The sequence below is a fragment of the Aptenodytes patagonicus genome, chromosome 5, assembly GCF_965638725.1.
Source record: "Aptenodytes patagonicus chromosome 5, bAptPat1.pri.cur, whole genome shotgun sequence".
NCBI lineage: Eukaryota > Metazoa > Chordata > Aves > Sphenisciformes > Spheniscidae > Aptenodytes > Aptenodytes patagonicus.
The window spans coordinates 10105949-10126897 of NC_134953.1; the positions used below are offsets into that span (position 1 = coordinate 10105949).

General features: G+C 46.8%; 1 protein-coding gene across 4 annotated transcripts in view; it reads left to right on the plus strand.

Annotated features, from left to right (window-relative positions):
• Positions 1-20949, plus strand: part of LOC143160642 (uncharacterized) — a 32761-nt gene that overhangs the window by 9405 nt on the left and 2407 nt on the right. For 2 of the 4 annotated variants that reach the window (XM_076338590.1, XM_076338592.1), the window contains exons 2-8: positions 927-1780; positions 9114-9275; positions 11848-12034; positions 13042-13196; positions 14425-14451; positions 15973-16091; positions 20592-20711. In XM_076338590.1, the coding sequence (XP_076194705.1) occupies positions 927-1780; positions 9114-9275; positions 11848-12034; positions 13042-13196; positions 14425-14451; positions 15973-16091; positions 20592-20688 (1601 nt within the window). In that variant the 3' untranslated portion in view covers positions 20689-20711. The remainder of the gene's footprint in view (positions 1-926; positions 1781-9113; positions 9276-11847; positions 12035-13041; positions 13197-14424; positions 14452-15972; positions 16092-20591; positions 20712-20949) is intronic. The other 2 variants (XM_076338591.1, XM_076338593.1) reach the window with 1 other exon arrangement.

Consider the following 20949-nt stretch of genomic DNA (forward strand, 5'->3'; position numbering starts at 1 on the left):
TACTGCAGCAATTCCTTGTCCGAAATCCATGAACAGATGGATTGGGAGCTGCGACCTGCAGTTAGCTAAAGGATGGATGCACACTGGCTCTCATCCCAGTGTGAACCAGAAGTCTGCACTGTGAAATACTAGATTCAGAAAAACAGTAAGAAAACCTGGGGGCAGTTCTACAACTCCTGTAGATAAACCTTTCATCCAGAGACTGTTCTACAACATTACCGTGTAAAATAATTGTCGTGTGAAAACAAGTCTTCTTTGTCCACGTGCAAAAAGCTCATGAACAAAGCTGCCTCCATATACTTTCTCTTCACAAAGAAGGTAAGAGTTCATTTAAAGAAATGACTTCATAGCTAAAACCATACAAGGAGTGAAAAAAATCTACAGTGCCTCGTTTGCTTTTCCTATCAGTACTTGCTTTTCGTCACCTGTATGTGTGCAGAGAATACTGCAGAGAATGCCAAACAGTTTGCAAATTGCTTGTTGCCACCCCAAATTCACTTAAGTCTGCAGAAAGATGGATTTCATTTTACCCTTTTTTCTGCTGGTTCAGAATACATATAATCAGAGGAAATATTTTAGCCTCAATTTAATGTCTATCGTGCTGAAGAACAGGTACTTCTCTGCATCTGTATGCAGGTAATCACTGAAAAGTTACCTGGCTACATGTGTTGTTTTCTACCTATCTACTAGATCAGAACTCTGTGTGCTTTTGTGACTCCCCCTGAAGGACTCTGGGTCTATGAAACACAACACTTCTGTTGTAGCAAAGCCTACAAGAAAGCTTCATATAGCTCAAGAAAAACAAATTAGGGCTTCCCCCCTCTACCACCTTACTATAGAAAGTTTTACATTTCACATCCCTCAGGGGATGCACTATACACTGAGTTTTGTAGCCTCTTGTGACCTTCTCCTTGTTCTCTTTTAAGCAGGTAAGAAGAGCCCACCTGCTGAGGACAAAGTCGTGCTAACACATATGAAGATACTGAGCAATGAAGGAATTCAAAACCCAGGTTTAATCCCAGAGGCTCCAGCTGACACAGCCTGCACAGAAGAGTCCCATCTCCCCGGTGCCAGCCTCCCACCGGGCTGCCAGGGAAATCCGAATGCAGCAGCCGCACTGGCAGATGCAGACTACGCAGATGCCCCGGCAAGTACAGACTATGTAGCCACACTGCCTGACCTCAGTGCCTTCGAGTCCAAGTGCCGACTTCACAGATTCTCCAAATTTGAATCCGAGGACTCGGGGGTTGAATTGCCAAGCGGGGCTAATTCTCCGTCAACGCCGATGGGTTCAGAGAAGAGCTTTGTGCTTCACAGCAGAGACTCATTTTGTGACTCAGGCGTGCTTAGCACTTCTTCTTCTCCAGAAATTGACCATCTGATAATGAGAACATGTAAAGAGCATGCCAGAAAAGTCAGCCACCAAGATCCAGAGAGCGAAAAGCAAGCCGAGTACTACAGCCAGGAGGCAGATGCTGTGCAGGGTCCTACAGCTTCCCTTGAAGACTTCAGTGTCCCTCAGGAAGAAAGTCCCGATGAACATTTTGACCAGAGCAAAAGGCAATCGCTGGAAAAGGAAGCTACTCCAGAGACGGACCTTCCCAGGGAAAGCACTCTTCCCACCCCAGGTCCCATAGAAGAGCCAAAGACAATTGCTGACAATTTCCCAGAGAACTTTGGCAGCATGCAAGACCTTCAGATCCATGGACATCAGCTGAAGAAGTACCCCACAAGCGACAGTCTGGATGAATACATGGATGAATGCTGTAGACTGAGTGAGGTAAGAAACACTGAAACTGAATCTTAGAGCTAAGCCTGTCCAAATACCTCAGTCAGGGTTCAAGTCCTATTGTTTGTCATGAACTGAGTGAGTTAGAAAATCTCCCCTGAAACTGTTGTAAGCAGCAAATCATGGTAATTGATTTTTAAGAGCTCTTTTCATAGCAGTGAAATTCTGAAGTAATTCACATATCGGGTATGGGTAAGGATGACTAACAGCTCATGGAGATCTGATGTTTCAAAAAGCCCTAGATTAGAGGATGGACTTGATTCTGGTCTTAAAATGAAGATTGTGAAGTTAGTCATCATCCTCTGATACATGGGACGGGGATCAGAACATAGTTTCTTTTTCAAGGTCAGGTTATTCCTGTTCCTGGGAACAGCTGGACTGTTGTTGGGGTGCCGAAATTTGGAAAGAACTTGTCTAAGGGGTAGTTCATTCCTGTCCAGGCCTGTCCTGTCCTCTTGAGCCAGCTCTCTCAAATAACGAGTGAGCAAGGAGCTAATGCACAAATTCAAATCTTTGCTGGGCTGGAGACAGAGATCCCATTTTAACCCGCCAGCACAGCTGTGATGGACCAAACCGCAAAGACATAATTTCAGCAGCTTGTCCCCCTCTGGACTCCCTCTTTTCCCCCTTGCTGGGTACACTGTACCACTGACAGGAGAATAAAAAGCCCTTCTGTGCATCTTCTCCCATAGTGGATGCTGGCAAGCACTCACCCCAGTGCTTTTGCCTGAAGCCCCATGCTGCCGACACGCAGACAGACCGCTGCCTTGCCTGCCCGCTGTGGTGGCTTCCATGAAGCAGCAAAGGAAAGATCTAACAGGGGAGCTGATTCCTGACAGAGAGACCAACGAGCCCCATGAGCAAAGGGAAAGGAGAAGGGCAGACTAGGTGAAGAGGGTCACACAAACACAACAAAAACATCAAACGGTGCATAATGGGGATTTCTTTTCGGGGCATTCATTGCGGTAATAGCGATGAATTGGAATGGGAGATGGGTGGGAGGAAGCCAAGTGACAAGTGCTGTGTGCTATGCATATAATTTCACCATGACCTCTCTGCTCAGGCCCTGAACCATCAGGCGATGGCCTTCCTCTCCCGCATGCCAAACCCTCCCAAGCAGCGAGGAAGGTCAGAGATGGCCCATCTCTGTTAACACTGCATATCGAGGCAGTACAAGCAACACACGATCGAGCTGAGCAGCCTCTTCCTCCCCAGAGCTGTCTCACACACAGCAGAAGACAGATGTCTATTTTGCACAGTTCCCAAACAGTCAGCGACCTGGCCTTTTGGCAGAGAGTTCAAAAAGGACCAGAACAGGAGAGTTTGACCACAAGGGGACTTTATAAAAAGTTCTCTGTCACGCTCGGGAGGGTTTGCAGCCAGCTTGGTCTTGTCTGACAGCTCTGGCTGCCCGTGAAATTCCTTTAAATCCTTTGTGAAATGGAGCCTCCGTTTCCCAAAGCAGAGCATTTAAATAAACAAGAGAATAAATTAGGAAGAAGCTGCAGAGGAAATGAAGCTCTTGGTGGCTTATCTCCCCTCCTTTTTAATATCCTCACTGGCTGAGTGCTAAAGCTCTGTGCCCCAGAGCACTTTTCTTTGTTTGTTTTTTGAGCTGTATAAATACAGCTGTGACCTAGATGCTGGGGAAGCTTGCCCCTCTTCACAGAGCACCTCCAGGCTGCTGTATCTCAAGAGCAGCGCTCTTCAACCTGCTGGGATGCCAGGTAGCACCCAAGATGACTGGGGCAAGAAATGCCCACGGCTGCTGCACAGCCCTGCAGTTGCTGCTGTGCTGTGTGCCTCAGAGCACAGGGACAGCCTCCTGCAGCTGCAGAGCCTTCTGCTCTCGCCAAACATGCAGAAGGTTGACCTGTCCTCACTGTCATGCAACAGAGGCAGGACAGAGTGAGACCGACTCAGAAATGATGTACAGATGATCATCTGCCCATACAGCTAATGGGTGCATCTTGGTTCACCCCAGCTGAGGCTCTGCTCCAGGCTTACTCTGTGGTTTTCACATTTGCCTGTAACCTGTCCAAAATACAACATGGTACTTAGGAGCCAATCTCTTGTCTGGCCTGATGTCGTCTCAAGGACTCAGATACCCCTGGAAATGCAATCAGTGTTGTCTGAAAGATAGCAGGCCAGTACAGGGTATTCCCACTCTGCTTGGCAAAGAACATGGCAAACCAAATTGTTCCATTGAATCAATTCCTGCTGCATTAAATTCATGTTGATATAAGCCAGTATAAGCACTCTTGCATCTCTATTTAACGCCAGGTGAGATCATTATTTAATTATAGGTGACAGCGACTTCCTCAGTTCTGTTGCTGGTTTTGGGAATGTAACTCTCAAGTAACAGGAGAGCAGGTGAGATTCCCCAGCCCAGCTGGCTGTGGCAATGCCAACAGCACTGTGCTTGCCGGCACACCGTAGCCGAGCAAGGATTCATTTGCTGGATGAGGATGTGCCTTGGTGTCCTCCTGGCCTCCTTCAGTGCTGAGGCCACTTCCAAGAGAACAGGAAGGAAAATGCTGAAAAAGAGAGACTGGAAATGACCAAATGTTTTGACCGTTTGGATTCATTTGGTGAATGGCTTTGGCTGAAAATATACATCAAATCATTTCAGTCTGGCGTTTCTTAAACAAAGCTTTCTGATCTTTTGTTTTGAACTGTCGTTATTTTGAAATTTGCCTACATTTAGAAAGATGAAAGAAAGTGGAAGCTGTCAAACAACAAGTGAAAGAACTTTGAAGCCTAAATAAAAGCATTTCCTTTTAAACCAAATTAAATGTTTGGGGTCAGTTTGAAGATACATAGCTTTTGATGCTTTTGCTTTGCAAACAATTCCTCACGCTCCATAAAGTTTACATCTAAAGTCAGCCCATACCCCTAGAAGGAGAGGGTGGGAGCATTGTCGTCATTAAATGAAAAAAACCCATTATTCACACAGTGCTAATTATCCTGGGCCAAAGCAGGCAAAATACTTCTCTGCAGAGAGTGGTACGGTTCAGGGGAAGGATCGGGCAACCTGTGATGGACAGCCCCGTAGCCTGTGCGTGCCGCTCAGAGGAAACCAGAAGCTATCAGCAAGCGCAGCCCCTCCTGGACAGCAGGGTGGAGCCGTCAGAAATATACAGCACGATCCCTCTCTTTCCTGTTATTCACAAGCCTTTTGGTGCTGTCAGCTTCCAGTGACAAATGCTTCCCACTCAGCCTGTGGCATCACTAATCAGTTGCTCCAAGCCCGTGATGGGAGGTTTGTAATTACGTATCTTGGCTGTTGGCGCAGTGACCATACTGCGCCACGCTAATGTGGTGGGAGCGGGCAGTGAGGGATTTATGGGAGGATGGAGCATGGTATAACTCAAAACTATCCACAAGAGAAAGTGAAGAGCATTGCATGAAGCGCAGAAACCTAAGTCACCGCAAGAAATATCAGCGAGCTCTTGTCTGAATGAAGAAGAGCTTCGCCTGCAAGCTAGTCCTGCCCATCAGCTTCGGCTCCTGCTGCCAGGTCCAGCCCTGGACAGTTTTCCATAGAGCCCAATTGAAGAAAAGCCCATCGCGCGCATCAGAGTAACAGATAATGGCTGAAATGAGGCAGGACAAAGTGCTGATTGGATGATCAGAAATGCAGATTTTGATTATACCTCAATTGGACAAGAGGCTTGAAAACAACCGTCTTTCTTGCAGCTCCCACTGAACTTCAAACCTTTGTACTGCTCAGATGCTGCAGTGAGCACGATGTTACACGTACACAGAGACAGAGGGACAGGCTCCCACCTCTGCGACCCTGGTGGCTTCAGAGGAAAAATGTGATTTTACACCAGTCAAAATATTGACTGAAGGGCCCTAAATAAGCCAAAGTTCCCAGTGCAGATGCTGATCCTGTATTTTTAAGCTTCCTAAGAAACCTGTGGGCCAGCACAACTGTGACAGTTTATTACCAGCTGAGCAGGGATAAATGTACTGAAAACCTGTCCCCAAAACTTAGTCAGGTGAGCACTCACAAGGGCAGAGATCTCTCTTTAGTTACACGGGTAACTCTGCAGGGTCAAAACTGTAATGGGAGTAACTCAGCATAGTATAGCTGAGAGCCTTGGATTCCTTTTCTTCCAGCTGAGGGTCTGGCTTGGTCTGATATACCTGAAAGCAAAATCCGGCACCTCTTTATACATTATGTTGTTACTTTCCTAGTACAACTTTAACCATCTGATTCATAAATTGTGTCTGCCTGATCCTCTGCATCTTCACCTTCAAAAAAGTAGGTGAGATGTTCTTCCTTCATCAACTCAAAAATGGGCACATGGCTTTTGTTCCAATACTATTTGACAATCCCCATGTGTGGAATGGGAAAAAATTCAGTCCCGTTAGGTGAAGTTTTGGGAAGCTTCAACCGGGAGGACAGAGACTGGAAGAGACTCATCCTGGAAAATGTTTGCAGTTTTCCTATGGTTGCTCACCCTCCGCTGCTATCATAAAACTCTCTCACAGGTACTGAGAGGAAAATATTTAGACCAGAATGTAACAGAGCAGGTTCTACGCTGCACTTGGCATGACCAGAAGATAGTGAAGGCTGTTTAGGTATTTCCAGTCTATGGAAAAGAAAGTCCTGGAAGCGTCCCTAGAGAGGCCCTCTCTGAGCAATTGTTTTGGGGGAAAGCAGCTAAATTACACAAATTTTCTGTACTGAATGCCTGCCATATCTGAGCAATCCTGATGCTAACGGACTTTGTGGCAGGGCAAGCAAGGTGAAACATCCCCCTTAAAAACTTTTACCCTTGCATGCTGCCCACAGAGGTGGCTGGCCCTGCAGGGATGGGCAGGCACCGCAGGCTCTGCCTGATTTACCTTTTGCTCATTCGCGCTTGCTGGGATCACTTCAATAAAATGCAGATTAATTTCCTATTAAATAGCCCAAACTGCCTGCCCTGAGCAGCCTCTGAAGGATGGCTGTGAAATAGGGGCCTCCAGCATATTGAGTCCAACCTTCAGTCTGGTTTAGGTCCCCTACAGGGGTAAATCCACCTTGCCCCAAAACCTGGAGCAACTGCTCTACACCTTTTCCCTCTCATTTTCTGGGGACCTGCATTTATTCTCAGGAGTTGGAAGTTCTCTCTAACTTTTGCTAAAAGCCAGATTTTCTCCATGCCTGCCCAAAACACACCTTTGCTTTCAAGTGCCTTCAGCCCTAGGCACAGAGCACTGGAAACCAGGGCCACCTTCTCCTCTCCTCCCCTGCCCTTTTTGCCCTATAAACCTAGCAGCCGCGGACACGAAGCAGGACCTTACAGTATTAAGCACTGGACAAACATGGAACAAAAAGAGAGTCCCTGCCTGAAAGAGGTGACAGTCAAATGCTTCATGCTCTCTCCCCAATCCTGAGGTTACAGCCAAATGTTTTACTTCATCCTCTTTTCCAAGAGCTCCTCTGTCCCTTGTAGTCTTCCCTTGTGTTTCTACACCTATAAAAGGGGTTGGATTTGGCTCACTGTCTCCGTAGGGCAATATAGACATGTCATCAGTCACTGCAACAGCAAACTGGCAGAAAGGGGAATTGTTAAATGTGCAAAAAGACAGTACAGAGTGGCAGAAAGCCTACATTTTCAAGGAGAATGAGGAACTTTTGACTACCCATTTTGGGACAGCTTAAAAAAAACCCACAGATTTTCAGAAGCTAATACTCATGTACTTTCTGAAAATCATGCTTCTGAAGCTGGGCACCCCGAAATTCCTAGCCGCTTTCAGATATGTTGGTTATAATGCGTTCGATTCAAGCTTTTCCGAGCAGGCACCACGTGGGCTTTGTTCTCCCTGTGGGTCCTGGGGCTGTGCCCCTTCCCACTGCACAGACACACTAAGGACTCAGTTTTATGGCTGAGTAACCTTTGTCTTGCCACCACTTCTGCAGGCTCTGCCCGAAAGGAAAATAAAAATCATGAATGTGAATGACTGGTTGGCTTGGAGTTATCATTTTTTATATGATTTCATGCGACCTCTGTCCCAACCTCAGACACAAAAGCATCTGGACATAATAATACCTGTTTATAAATAACATTGTATCATCATTTGTTTAAAAAGAAGTAAATTCTAATGTTGATTATTTTTGAACACACCATGAGCTTTCTGACATAATGAAAAGACAGGAAGAGTCCCAAGGCTGGCATTTCCCCAAAAATGTAGATTGTTGTGGGAAAGGAGACAGAGTAAGCTTCCTGCTTTTGTAGAAGGAACTTATTTTTTGAAGTTAGATAAACTTAGAGCACTGCTTTTGTAAAGATCGAGGCTTATTTTACTTACTGATATCACATGCACATCAGCAGGCAGCGCCAAGGTGGAAGTGAAGCCTCTGCATGTATTTGTTAGCAGCACGTTCAGCAGAGTCCGCTGCGGCGCGGGAGAGGACACTTGCTGTGCACGGGGAAGTCCTGGGGCCAGAAATGGTGAGGTGCAGAGTGGGAGGCTGGGAAGCACCGTTGCCTTTCCTCTGCCGCAGGATTACTGTCTGTCGCCGGCACTGCCCTTTGCTGAGCAGCAGTGAGACTCTGCAGATCCTGGGTGTGGAGAGATCAGTGGTACAGAATATCCTGCCATAGCCAGATAGCAAGCTTGATCCTGCAGACTTTCTTCAGGCATCTCTTAATGACTGAGAAAGTAGCAGCAGGGACGTAAGCTGGGCTCTGCTAAAGACCAGTGGAAAGATGTTCTTCCACTTTGGCAGCTTGGTTCAGGCACATGTCCCTTTCACTGACCCACCAGTGATGAGGGTCTGAGTTCAGCTGTGCCATAATGGTTACAGATTGCCAAAGGCAGACAAAATGTCCCCCCAAGTTGGTCACAAAGCAGCAAATCACTGCAACCTGCAGATACGTGCCTTTGAGTGGAGGCCAAGCTCAGCCTCGGTACCCATAAGTGTGACTTGCACTGAGGGCTGTGGGCTAAGTGAGCCATACTAACCCCAGCCATCTATACCACACAGTAGAACTCTATTTGTTTGTAAGGGTCCTGTGGCCGGTAAAAGAAAAATTAGCCTGGGAGGTGGAACTAGAAAAAGGCTGTCATGAGGTTCTCCTCTGTGTCAGCCTGTGATCAGTCAGAAGAGTCCCTCTGATGGAGCATCTTGCTGGGTAATCCAGAAAAGAGCTGTAAGCAAGCAACGCTGTAGCTCAGATCTGGCTATAACCAAAGCCCCTTGCAAGAGGAAGCCTGAGTATCTTTACCACGGCCCACGCGACTGTAAGGAGCGTGCTGGGCTCCCAGCTGCTAGTAAGGATTGCTCTGCTGTTACTCCATGGTCCAAGATGCGTTGTCATTGCAGGTGAACCAAGGTAACAGCAAAGCCCTGGGATCTGGTCTGGGATACCTGGAACACATTTGCCAACTGATTGAGAAGATTGGGCAACTGCAGGAGCACAACCTGCGTCTCCAAAAGCAAGTGTGCAGCTTGCAGAAAGAGCAGAAGATGAGCCAGATAAAAGAGGTAAGCAGACACCATAGTATCTTCCACTAAATGATATACTCAAGGCCCAGATGGAAAGTTCCAAGTCTGTGTGAGGGAAGATGCTAATTTACTTGACCCCACACCCACCTGGGCTGGGTGCTCTGGTCTTCAGGGAGCCCTCGCCCACCACAGTGGGCTCAGGTTCCCTTACAGTGGGCTTGGGTTTCTGTTCTTGCTCAATTTTGTTTCCCAGATGTGCTTGCTTCTGTCGAGTTAAAAAGCATCCCTCTCACCTCATGTGACAGCCAGCTTGAAGTCAATAACTTTTACTTCTCTACAGTTGAAAACTCCCAAGAAAACATCTCCCCCCATCAATGCTATCAAAACAAAACATTTCCATGGACCTCCTTAGCAATTGTGTTTGGCACTAAAAGCTCTTTCTTTTGCTTCTGGTTTCAAACTGTCAAAATCCCAGAATTTCCCACAAAACAGACACAACGGGAAAGAGAAGCAGCGGTACCGCGAACCCAACTCCATGCTCTCTTTCCCTTCCTGCACTTCTGAGCTGCCAAATGAAGAATCTCTGACATGAAACATCTCAGTGTTCCCATTTGTCTTTTTTTATCAGCCAGAGCTAGCTGGGGAATTTGACTGAAATTTGCAAGTCATTTCAGCATTCTCCTAAACAGCACTTTTTAGCCCCTGCATATTTTGTTCAGCTCTACCCCACCTCTGCCTCTCAGTTCTTTTTCTTTGGCCATCACACCAGGTTTCCAGCTTTTTTCCTCCCCTCCCTTTCTATTTATTTTATCACTCCCCAAAGGAACAGAAGGGGTTTGTCACACTCAGCTATTTCTTCCCAGCCATGCTGTGGCAAGTCTTTTATTCTCCCGACAGCATCATTCCTCCCCCGGTGCTCCTTTCCCACCTGCTGCGACGGGATCTGCAGTAGGTGACTGACTCCTTCTCAGAGCCGAAGCCAAGTTGTGAGTCAGGTTGCAGAGCAGAGTAGCCCGTCATTTCCCTGTACCCATCTCTCATGCTCAGAGGAATGCAGCCTCCTACACAGAGCCTGGGAATTGTTAATGCATTTCCTGAAGCTTTACAACTGTGAGTCATTGCTCAAAGTAACTCTTCCAAGCTGCAAATTCAGGGTCAAATCTTCATCTGGTGTATGTGCCTGCTCCTCCCCAGCTCCCACTGAAATGAAAGGCACCGTGCTTTCATTTAAATATTTGAAACTTTTACCTTCTTGGTATTTTCCAAGATCTCTCAGCAGTGCCTTCTCAGCCACATTTGTCCCATACTGTTCAGTGGGGAACTGGACCCCCAGATGTAACGTCGCATCTTGCAATGTGCTCTACAAAACTGGGTGCTCTCTCTCAGGTATCTCTGTGGTGCCTGCACCTCCTGTATCTAAGCAGCTCTCTGTCATTTTCCTCTGCAGAGTCACAGCCGCTCTGTGTAGAAGAGGAACACTACTACCCCCATTTGCCATGAGATGTGGAGGTTGCTGCCCACATCGCATTTTGGAGGGCGTCCTAAGGCTACCTTCCAAACCATGTTCACTCTCCATGCAGACTATGAGCATGGAAAGGTTTCCATGCCCCAGACACGGCTAGCGAAGACACAACCCCCAGAGCAGATGGCTTAGTGTGGTATTAAGAGCTGGTCATGAGGATTGTAGGTAGCCAGTGGTCCCAGTGCTGTTCTTGAGAGCTGTACAGATATCACCACAGAGACTGATGACATTTCGATCCTGGGACACAAAGGGAACACGGTTACTCCACATCCTTTGCTTTACAGGAAATCTTTAATGCCGTGAGTCAAAAGCAGCATCTTTCATCAGGTTTTCAAAGCACCTCCCAAAGGTGTAGGTAATGCAAAGTGCCATGCTGCTGTGGCAACATATTCAGATAAGATGTTATATTAAAACTTGTCAATCGCTTGGGGGTCTCCAGAGGTGCTAAACTGGTGTTGGCCTGTCCTGGTTCCAACACCGATACACAGTTTGGTTCCCCTTCCACTTCAGCTGGATAAAGCTCTCCTTGCTTCCTGCCTTACTAAACTCGTGTGCAACATGGCTGTGCAAGGTAGAAAATCTCCCCTTCCCACCACACCAGCTACAGCAGAAGTACACCAGCTGAAGTACCACATACAGTGAATCTGACTGGTAACATGCAAGCGAACTATGGCATCCCATCAATAAAAATACAAGATACTGTTGTCTGTGCACATTCCAAAACAAATAACATTATCTTAAGATGCAAGTCACTGTTATAACAGATCTGTTTATTTACACAAATGCCTTAGCTGAGCAGCTCTGTGTTTAGAAACTTGTATTCAATTCCTTCTGGGAAACAAACCCAAAAGATGCTGAGTATCAGGCAATTTAAACATGAGTGAACCCATGAAAAACCTAAAAGGCTGAGCAGCCTGGAGTTGGTAATATAGAGAATTAAATAATTTGTCCTGAGACCCATCAGAACCCAGACAAGGCTGGGCATCCCTGGGCTGGAATGATTGCAATTTGCCTGTACCATTGCACCGCCCGGTTACCTTGGGCCGTTACAGCCTGAGAGTCTGCATACTTTGTTTTTGTCTGGTGTAGGAGTACCTTCTGCAGCATTGCTCCTGTGGAGCTGCCAGCGTCTTCCTCAACTCGTACCAAGACATGAAGACGTTTTTTGCTGGGAGGAGCAGACCTCACAGCCTCTTGGTTCAGACTGGAAACCCTTCTGATCTTTCCATCATCCCAGAAATAGGAGCGAACGCTGAAAAGCTGAGCAGCTGCAATGGTGAGTTCAAATACCTCTAACCTGCCCTCCTGCTTGCCACCAGTTGGTGAAATAAGGTGACCAGCAGCTTCCTTTTCCCTAGGAAAGAGATGGGAACAGAGCAAGGTGTTAGTGGAACTAAACCTTAGCTGGAAAGCTGAGAGATGCGTTTTAAAATGCTTTGTCTACACCTAGGATTTTAACGCTGCTTCACACGTGTGAAGCAGGACTTTTTGCTCTGCAGCTGTGGCTACAAAGATTAGGACAAATGCGTTATAAAATGGGTCTCGCTTTTGGAAACTTAGCATGCCTGAACGGGTCCATTAGCGGAGCCCCTCCATGTGGCTTTAAAATCCCCCCAGCCAAGGTAGGATTTGATCTAAGATGGAAAGCCTTATGCCTGTTGTTAGTCTCCTACCCTCTCAAGCAGGCACAGAACACATTCCTGGAGGATGACTTATTCTATAGACCAAGTGGAAATAAGCCCCAGCTGCAAAGCTTGGATCCAGAGACCAACTTTTCCAGAAGGCTGAGAAAGACTGGGCTCAGCCTACTGATGATAAAGCCAGCTGAAAAGTCTGGATCCAATGTTAGATGTGAACCAGCCCACTAAGCGAGGCTGATTAGCTTATTTCAAACCTTGGACTTCAGCCTGCCTCTAATACCTGCGAAACGCAGAACATCAACACACCTCCTAGCAGGATTGAGTCAGATTGTAAATGGCCTTTGGGATCTCTAGTGCTGAGGCTCAGAAATGCTCTTTCCTGGCAGTTTCAGAGCAGGCCTGGAAGGAAAATAAGACCATGAGGAAGCCATTAGACAGTCCTGCCGTGGTCAGACACTTTATTAGAGCATTTACCTTCTTTCCACTGCAGTGTGGCATGAAGACACATGAGGTCTCATCCCATCATTAAGTCCTTACGGTTCTCATCCCATCTGGAGTTGCAGCTTGCTGGCAGCACTGCCCAGAGGCTGTCCTAGCAGGACACTGCTGAGAAACGTGAGCAAGTCCTTGCATTTCATTGCAGGAAGCGAGAGATACCCGGAATCCGGAAACAGCCAGCCGATGGTGGGGCTCAGGAAGTCGTCAAACAATAGGAACAACAAGGAGAATGAGTACAGAGAAGCTGGTGGTATGGCTGAGGGACAGGCTTTTCCGTCAAAGGACCCTGCAGTAAAAAAGGTGAGTGATAAGCTTGGAGTCAGGCTCCAGGTGGGACCTGTTGGGAGAAGCAGGGAGAAGTTCTGCTCAGGCAGATCAAAGTGGGGTGCCGGGAGAACAAGCCAACCCTGTCTGCTGCTGAATGGGGCCGGGGCAGCGAGGGCCAGGGTGCTCTGTGCCTCTCTGCTCCCAGCCTTAAATGAAGACAATGGCTATGTCTTTATGCCAGGAAAGGCACAAACAGAGCACTGGTGCAGGGGAGAGGAGCACTGCAGACAGCAGCATGGGCTTTAGCCCTTGCTAATTCCAGGTAACTCAACACGTGAACTCTGTCATAAGTATCTTCGCTACTGCTGCTAGCGAGATTAAACCAAGCACACATTCATTACCACATATAAAAATTTTAGTGGGTCAATCCTTAGCTGGCAACACTTATTACCAGACTGGCAGCCTATCAGTGTAATTAGCTCCAGTCCCCAAAGCGTGTTTCAGGGAAAACGTGTCGCTGAAGTCCAAGGGAGCCAGGACGAATGCTTTTCCTCTCCCTTTCTTTCCCACTGTTTGTGGCTGCCTCAGCACTTTCAGGTTCCGGTGGGGATCAGAAGTGCTGAAATGCCAGGGCAGAGGCTCTAATCAGAGTATTCCCGGCCCAACAGGAAAGAGGAAGGAGTAGGTCTCTCACGGGAAAGACCTTCTCATGAAATTTCCTCCCCAAAGTTGCAAATAGGTTGCGAACAGTTCGATGAATTTCGGAAACCAAATCAAGGCTGAATCCTGAAAGGTGCTCCATGCTCTGGCTTGTGTCCAGCCAGCTTCTGGAGTATGAGCATTATTTTAAGCACATGGGAAGCCCTGATGACTTCACAGGACTGCAGAATCAAGATCCACACTCTTTAAACTGAATCCTCGTGCTCTTTTGTTACACCACGCCTTAGTATTGTCGCTTAGTATTGCATTTTGTACCCTGAGCATGAAATGCCCCACTTACTTCTACAGTGCGGGTACTGTATGGGAATCCTGCTACACCAGTCCCCAGGCTACTAGGTGCTATACACATGAACTGGCAGTCTAAATACAAAAGAGAGAGATTATCGCACACGTGAGGGACTGAATCATAAAGAGATAAAGGACTGTGACCAAGGCTATGGGTGGACTCCAGGGCAGAGCTGAGAATGGAGCCCAGTCTGTTCCCAGCACTGTGAGATGGTCTTGCTGTCTTGTTATTAATGTATTTGCCTTTTGTTTTTAGGGTCTGGACGTCAGCAAGAACATCTCGGTATGTACCGCCTTTGCAGAATATAACTTGTACCCGCATTATCATGGACCGAGCCCCTGTAGTACACAGCGTTATACACGAACAAAAGAGGTTCACTGACCCCCCGAAGTCTACTACCAAAGTAACAGACACACATGTATTATGACTTACTGCATGTGGTCCGTTGTTCTCCCACCCCCACTGCAGACAACAGCTAGCTAGCCTTCAGGAACAGGCAACGGCTCAGGCTTGCTGGGATATTAGCAGGGCTTGCTTTTCTGGGACACCACCAGCACAATGAGGGACTAACTGCTGAGGCCTCCAAAACCCGTCCACAGCATACATTAATCCTAGTAGTAAACACAAAGGTTTGCTATTTCCATGAGTGAACAGTCTCACTTACGGGCAATTAACTCAATCGCACAGAAACTGGTATTGCAGTTTTCAGCTGAGCCCATGCCCTCATCTGAAGTTTTGAACTGAAAACAGCAGAGCCCCGAGCAGAATTGCCGCCATAGGCTCTGCCTGGGCTGGTGCGTGCGGCTGGGCAGCCGCCAGGTTGTGCTCCCAAGGTGGCCCCGACTCATGGAGTAATGGCTCTGCTGGTGGCACAGTGGGAAGGCACCTCGGGACAGGGCAGAACAATGCCCTGAACGTGACAATGGTTTGAGAACTTCACTGAAATGGGAGTCGTTTCTCCCCATTACGCTCGTCCTGAGGCATGGTCTTTTTTGTGCCGTTCCTAAGGTTTTCCAGCCATTGCTTTAGGGAATGTAAAACAATGTAGCAAAAAACCATGAAATTTTTTGATGCATGGCTCCTTTTCAGTTCATGAGTCCAGATGAGCTCAGCCCAGAGAACAAACATTAGGGAGGGCCTCATGAGACTCCCTGGCCTCCTGATAATCTCTATTAGCATTTCAAATGGGAGTGCCCAATAGCTGTGGCTTGCGGAGGTGACAGGGAGACAAAGGCTTGATCTCTTCTAATTCATGGTCCACAAAAGTCACCACCTTGAAAAGGGCTGATACCAATGCACCTGGCCTAACAGAAAGGAGAAGGGAGTCAAGCTGTTTTATTTGGGTTGTTTTTGTTGTAAAGGCCCCCCTGGGTGCATGTGAGTAGGTAGGAAACCAAACCGATCTTTTCCTTTAGTACAGTATAACAATAAGGTAAAACGTGCCTTTAGGCAGCTACTCAGCACTCACCAGTCAAGCGCCCTCACTCTGAAACCTTAAGTCAGAAAGAACAGCAGGGTCCTAGACACGGAAATGTTACCAAACAAAATACAAAAAGGATGGTGTTACTGGCAGTTGTCCCATCCTGTCTCATTGTGTCCTATACAGGTACAGGCTGGCCACTGGGCATCATTGCAGGGTGTTAAAAATTCTTTTGTGGGACCTGACTCTTATCTATCCGAAATAAAGAAGCTCCCCTCTTCCTACCACCCTGGAGTACCCCAAAGTATCATATGTTGGCCAGATGAGGTCTGCCAGCAACAAGCCTCTGGTCCTTCAAGTTGTGGTTTCTTTTTGCTCCCTAGGGTGAGAGCCATGCTTGGGGGAGAATGAGAGATCTTATGAGGAAGACACGGCTGAGAAACCAGAACAAGCTGGGGCTGTCCTCCGCTGCTCTGAAGAGGTCCTGCCCACAGTTGTACAGGTAAGGCAGAGCTGTGGGAGATTTGCACTTAGTGTTGGGAGGAGGTGGTGGGAGATTTACCTCTGGTTGTTGCTGGCTGGAGAAGACCCCTCCTTACCTTCTCTCCATTGCATATGGTGGTCCTGGCCAGCACAGCCATTTGCTTCCGTAGCGCCTAGGTGCTCCAAGATCCCAACTGGATAATGCTACCTGTATGAGAATAATGGAAACATTAGGGTCCCTAGAAGACGGTGCTTATCCCCAACAGGGCAAGGGGATGTTGACAATTAGCCAGAGCCATTCTATAGCCTAATTATTTGTCTTTCTGCTTCCTCCTAAGCATTACAGTCGGTTAATGCTCTCCTCTGTCCACCTTCACACCTTTCATCCAGTGGAACAGTAACCCCTATTGCATCTGATGTGTGATGGGACAGTCAGGATCAGCTGGAAGGTTTCCTGTCAGAGGAAGGGGAGATGAAATTTGCTGAGCGTGTGCTCACGGGTGGGACCGGCTTGTTGCTGTAGATGAACATTTGGATCAAGCATGAGGTCTTATTTCTATTAAGAGATCCATGCTGGTCCCTTGGGCAAGTTTGTCTACCAGGCTAGTTACAGCCTGGCCTCTGAGCTAGACACGCACCACACAGTATATCTGAGGTGATGACAGTGCTGCCAGCTACCCCTTGCACAGATACTCCCCGTGCGCTTGCCAAGTCCTCCCAGCTGGTCTGGTGAATTTAGGGTGTTTGTGTATATAATCAGGTAACAGGAAGAGCCTGGGTATCTTACTCACCAAAGCAGGAACATTACATGGAGCTGCGCACCTCCCTGTGTTTTTTCAGCTGAGGTCTCAGTAACCTTGAGCGGAACAGCTCAAGTGTGCTTAAGCCCTCCTCAGGTTTTAGAGGGGGTGATGGTGGGGAAACAGCAGTTGTTTAAGCACTCAGGAATGTCCCATTGTTCCCCTTAGACAGCCTGTACCTACCTTACAAAAATGCATAAGAGAACTGGGAATCTTGTAATTACAGCTGGGAAAAAAAACCCTCTGTAGTTCATGGAGTGATTTTTCCAGCTGGGAAAAGCTTGGTTGGGGCCCAAGCACACGTAACAGGCGAGCTTCCTCCTATTGTTTGGGAAACTGAAAGAAACACAAAGCAGAGAGAGATCAAACAGTTCCATCTAAAATAGATGGTGAACCAGCTGGGGAAAAAATACAAACTCTTGTGAACCTTCCCTCTAAACCTGAATAGAACCAGGACTTTATTTGGGTTTCAGAAAAGTCCTGTCTCTGTAACCTCCCGCTCGGCCCTTTCTCTGCAGCACTGAGGACACTGCCAGTGCTCCCTGCATGAGAATTGCAGGCTAGGTCCTCAGCTGGCTAAATCAATGTACTTCCAATGAAGGGCCAGCCCAATAGCTCCTAACAGAAATAGCTTTTACTACTTTCACACGTATGCTGGACAACTACTACTGTCATGGAAAAACTCTGTACGAGATGCCAAATGGATGATTTTTTGCCTGGCTGTAACTGGGCAGCCCCAGAGATCTTGTACGCTGATTTTTCCAGGCTGCTTTCTGTACCTGATGACTGGCCTTCTCTTTTCTTTCACTAACTTTCTTCTCCCATATATCTACATAAACCCCTTGCCTCTACTCATGCCCCTTATCTCCCTCCATTTCCTTTTCTCCTGCTTCCCAGCACTTATTCCCCAGCCCTATCTGTATTTGCTCTTGCTCTTTTTACCCCACACCCTGCAATAGCAATGCACTGATGCTGGGCTTTTCACTGGTGCCTGGAAAAGCTGGGCACCTTGCTCCTACGGCATTTTGGATACGTAGTCCCCCTCAGGCTCCTTCGAAATAAAAAGTTAGGCTTAGTGGACGACAGCCCTGCAAATGCTGCTGCACAGAAAGCCGGGCCCTTACTACAGCAGTACCAGAACGGTAAAGCAAGAAAGTCTCGCCTGTCTGCAGCTCTTGGCAAAGCAAACGTTGAAGCCCTGATACTCGCAGCATTTAAAGCCACTGTCTTTATCATAATTTATGAAACATGTTTGTCCTGGCTCCTGGTCCTGTTTGTACATGCAGGCATATGGAATTGGCTGGCTTTTGCTTACCCGGGCTTCCTTGGGTTCAGAGACATCTCCCAAGGTCTTGAACTGGAACAGGTTGGAGCCTGGTGCCCTGTATTAACATACAGCTCTGAAGGAAGCAGATTTGTTGCTTTTGACACCCAGTCCCACTTGAGTCATTTGGGCAATTAGAGAAAATCTCTTTGTTTTTGTTTTTGTAACTAGGTCAAAGCAAATCCCCTTTCGTGCTCCCACTCTGCGTATGATGAATGATCTGCTCCAGGGCGGTTGTTTTGTTTTTCTTTTCTGTCTTTTTTTAACATCCACAAAAGAATTCTCATAGTAGAGAGAGAACTTGGTTCTTCCAGCAGGAGAGAGGGGTGCCTGCCAAGGTAAACATACTGGCACAAGACTTGGTGGTTTGTCATACATTGTTCTAAACAGGCTCAGGTTTTCATTTCATTTTCTTTTTCCTGCTAGTATGTTTACTCCCGCAAAGCAACGTCTGTTTTGTGCCAAGAACCAGAACAGGCTGATGAATGACTTGATCGTGGTGCTATGAACTTAAGCAGCACATGGACCTGGGTCTGACCTATGGCAGGAAAAGTAGATTTCTTCCCCAAATCATTGCAGAATGATCCCTCCACAAAGAGCAAGGAACTTATTTCCAGCTGAAATGACCCCAAAGACAAGAACTTTTTGCCTTTCCACTGGGACTGGTTTTAGGGACAGAAAACTGTTCTCAAATGATAGTGGAGCATCATACGGTCAAATACTTGCCCTTGTTAAACAATTACAGTCTGATGCTGCTTTGAACGGTAAGGAGAGAATCCAGCCTGGCTTGTGAAAGCTGGGCTGCAAATTCTGCAGGAGCCTACCTTGATCAATTTATTGCCTGTACGTTGCCACTCCATCTGACATTATAAAATGTGTGAAGTTGTCTCTGGCTAGAATGGTGTTACAAATGATACCCAAAAATCCAGGGTCAAGGAGGAGTGTATTAGCACCTTCGTATCATTTTTCCTTACTTTCCCTAGCTCCCTTTGAGGACAGACAGACAAGACATCCAGTCTCCTGCTACTTGCCGTGACTGCTGCCGGGAAGCAGCACGGCCCAGCAGTTGTTCCAGCCCTGGCAGAGATACAGAGGCAGCCATCTCAATGAAAGCAATTGTGCTCAGGAGCTTTTCTGATGCTATCCCCAACCCCTTTCCAGGGCAGGATCTAATTTGGGAAGCTTTGCGCAATCCCAGCCTGGCATTCCTGTGCAGACACATCTACCCGTGTATCTATGGGAGCTGCAGCTTTAATGCAGCTGTGTGGGAATGAGCTAACCTCAAATTACGGTATCTTTCATGGTAAGGATGCTAGTTTGACAGCCACCAAAAGCTTGCTGCTGTACGATGACTACTTTGTGGTTAGGGTGAAGTAAGTTAGGAAGGACAGTGCGATTCTAACATTACAAAAACCCATCTTCAGTATTGTATAGCAAGGGCTGAAAAGGGCCCTAGAGCCTCAGACTCAGGTCTGAACGCTGCTCTTCACATGGGAAACTGCTACCAAGGGAGATCTCTGCACTCAGGGTTGAGAAGCAGCCAGAGAATTAAAGAATAACATCAAGGCAGAAGTTTGACCATTCCATTGTAAAAGAATTAAGAGCTGAACAAAAATCGGACAACATTTAGATTAAAAAGAAAACAAATTAGTAGCTGGCAAAATAAAGTCTGCACCACATCAGTCAGGACTTTGAGTTCAAAAATTTTTCAAATCAAAGATTTGAAGTAAATAGCTATTATTATTATTATTTGAAATAAATAGCTATTAGCTATTTATTTTCTGTAAATAACTTTGAAATATTGCATTAAAAAACCCCCCAGAACTACAGCTTTTCTTTCTTAAACAGCAGCTATTTTTAAAAAGTGTTCCAAAAGGTTTGTCTTTCATAAGTCCTGGAGGCCTAAGCTAAGCAAGGCATTACAACCAAACAGGATGCATTACACTTCTTTAAATCATATGTAATAAGTAACGAACAAAAAATTAAGCTGGAGGCAGTCCACAGCAGCTAGCTTAGGGTTGTTCTTCAAAATGTCTCATTTCCTACTTACTGCTTCAGGCCAGAATTTTTAACTTCCCTGTGACATTCACCCACCAGTCTCTCCCCCTCGCTTCCAGCTAGGCAGAAAATACTGGTTACTCTCAACAAAATGATGTTTATGTCCTTCCATTACATTGTGACTCCGTGTCAAGTGCTGCATTTTGTAGCTCTCTTTTTTTGGATGCTGCCACAAATATTTTGACAGTGTCTGTTTTGGAATTTCAAACTGGAGAGGGGGAAGCTGCTTTGGGTGCAGCTTGGACGTTGGGTACATATGCACAGCATACTAATGCTAAAACCACAGCCATGCGTTCTGACCGCTGTCAACTTTAATTGTATTTTTCCATTTGTTAAGGCCAGATATTATGTCTTCGGAGCTGAGGAAAACTGAGAGGAACTCCATGATTGTTCTGGGGCAGAATACAAAGAATGAAAACATATGGCCTTTCTGATAACCTGGGTCAAATGGAACAAGGTAAAATAAGTAAAGCAGCATGTGTTTCTTTGTGGGTTGGGGGGGGCAGGGGGTTTGCCTCTTCTCAGCACAGAAATGAGACAGTCCTGTTCCCTCATCCAGACATGCTCCAACATGCAAAGACAGTCACATTTTTGAAGTTCAAATTATATGGATTTATGCCAGCTGAGGACTGGCCCATGTAACTTCGTTTTAATAGTCCCCCACTTTTTAAAAAAAAAAATACAAACACAATTTA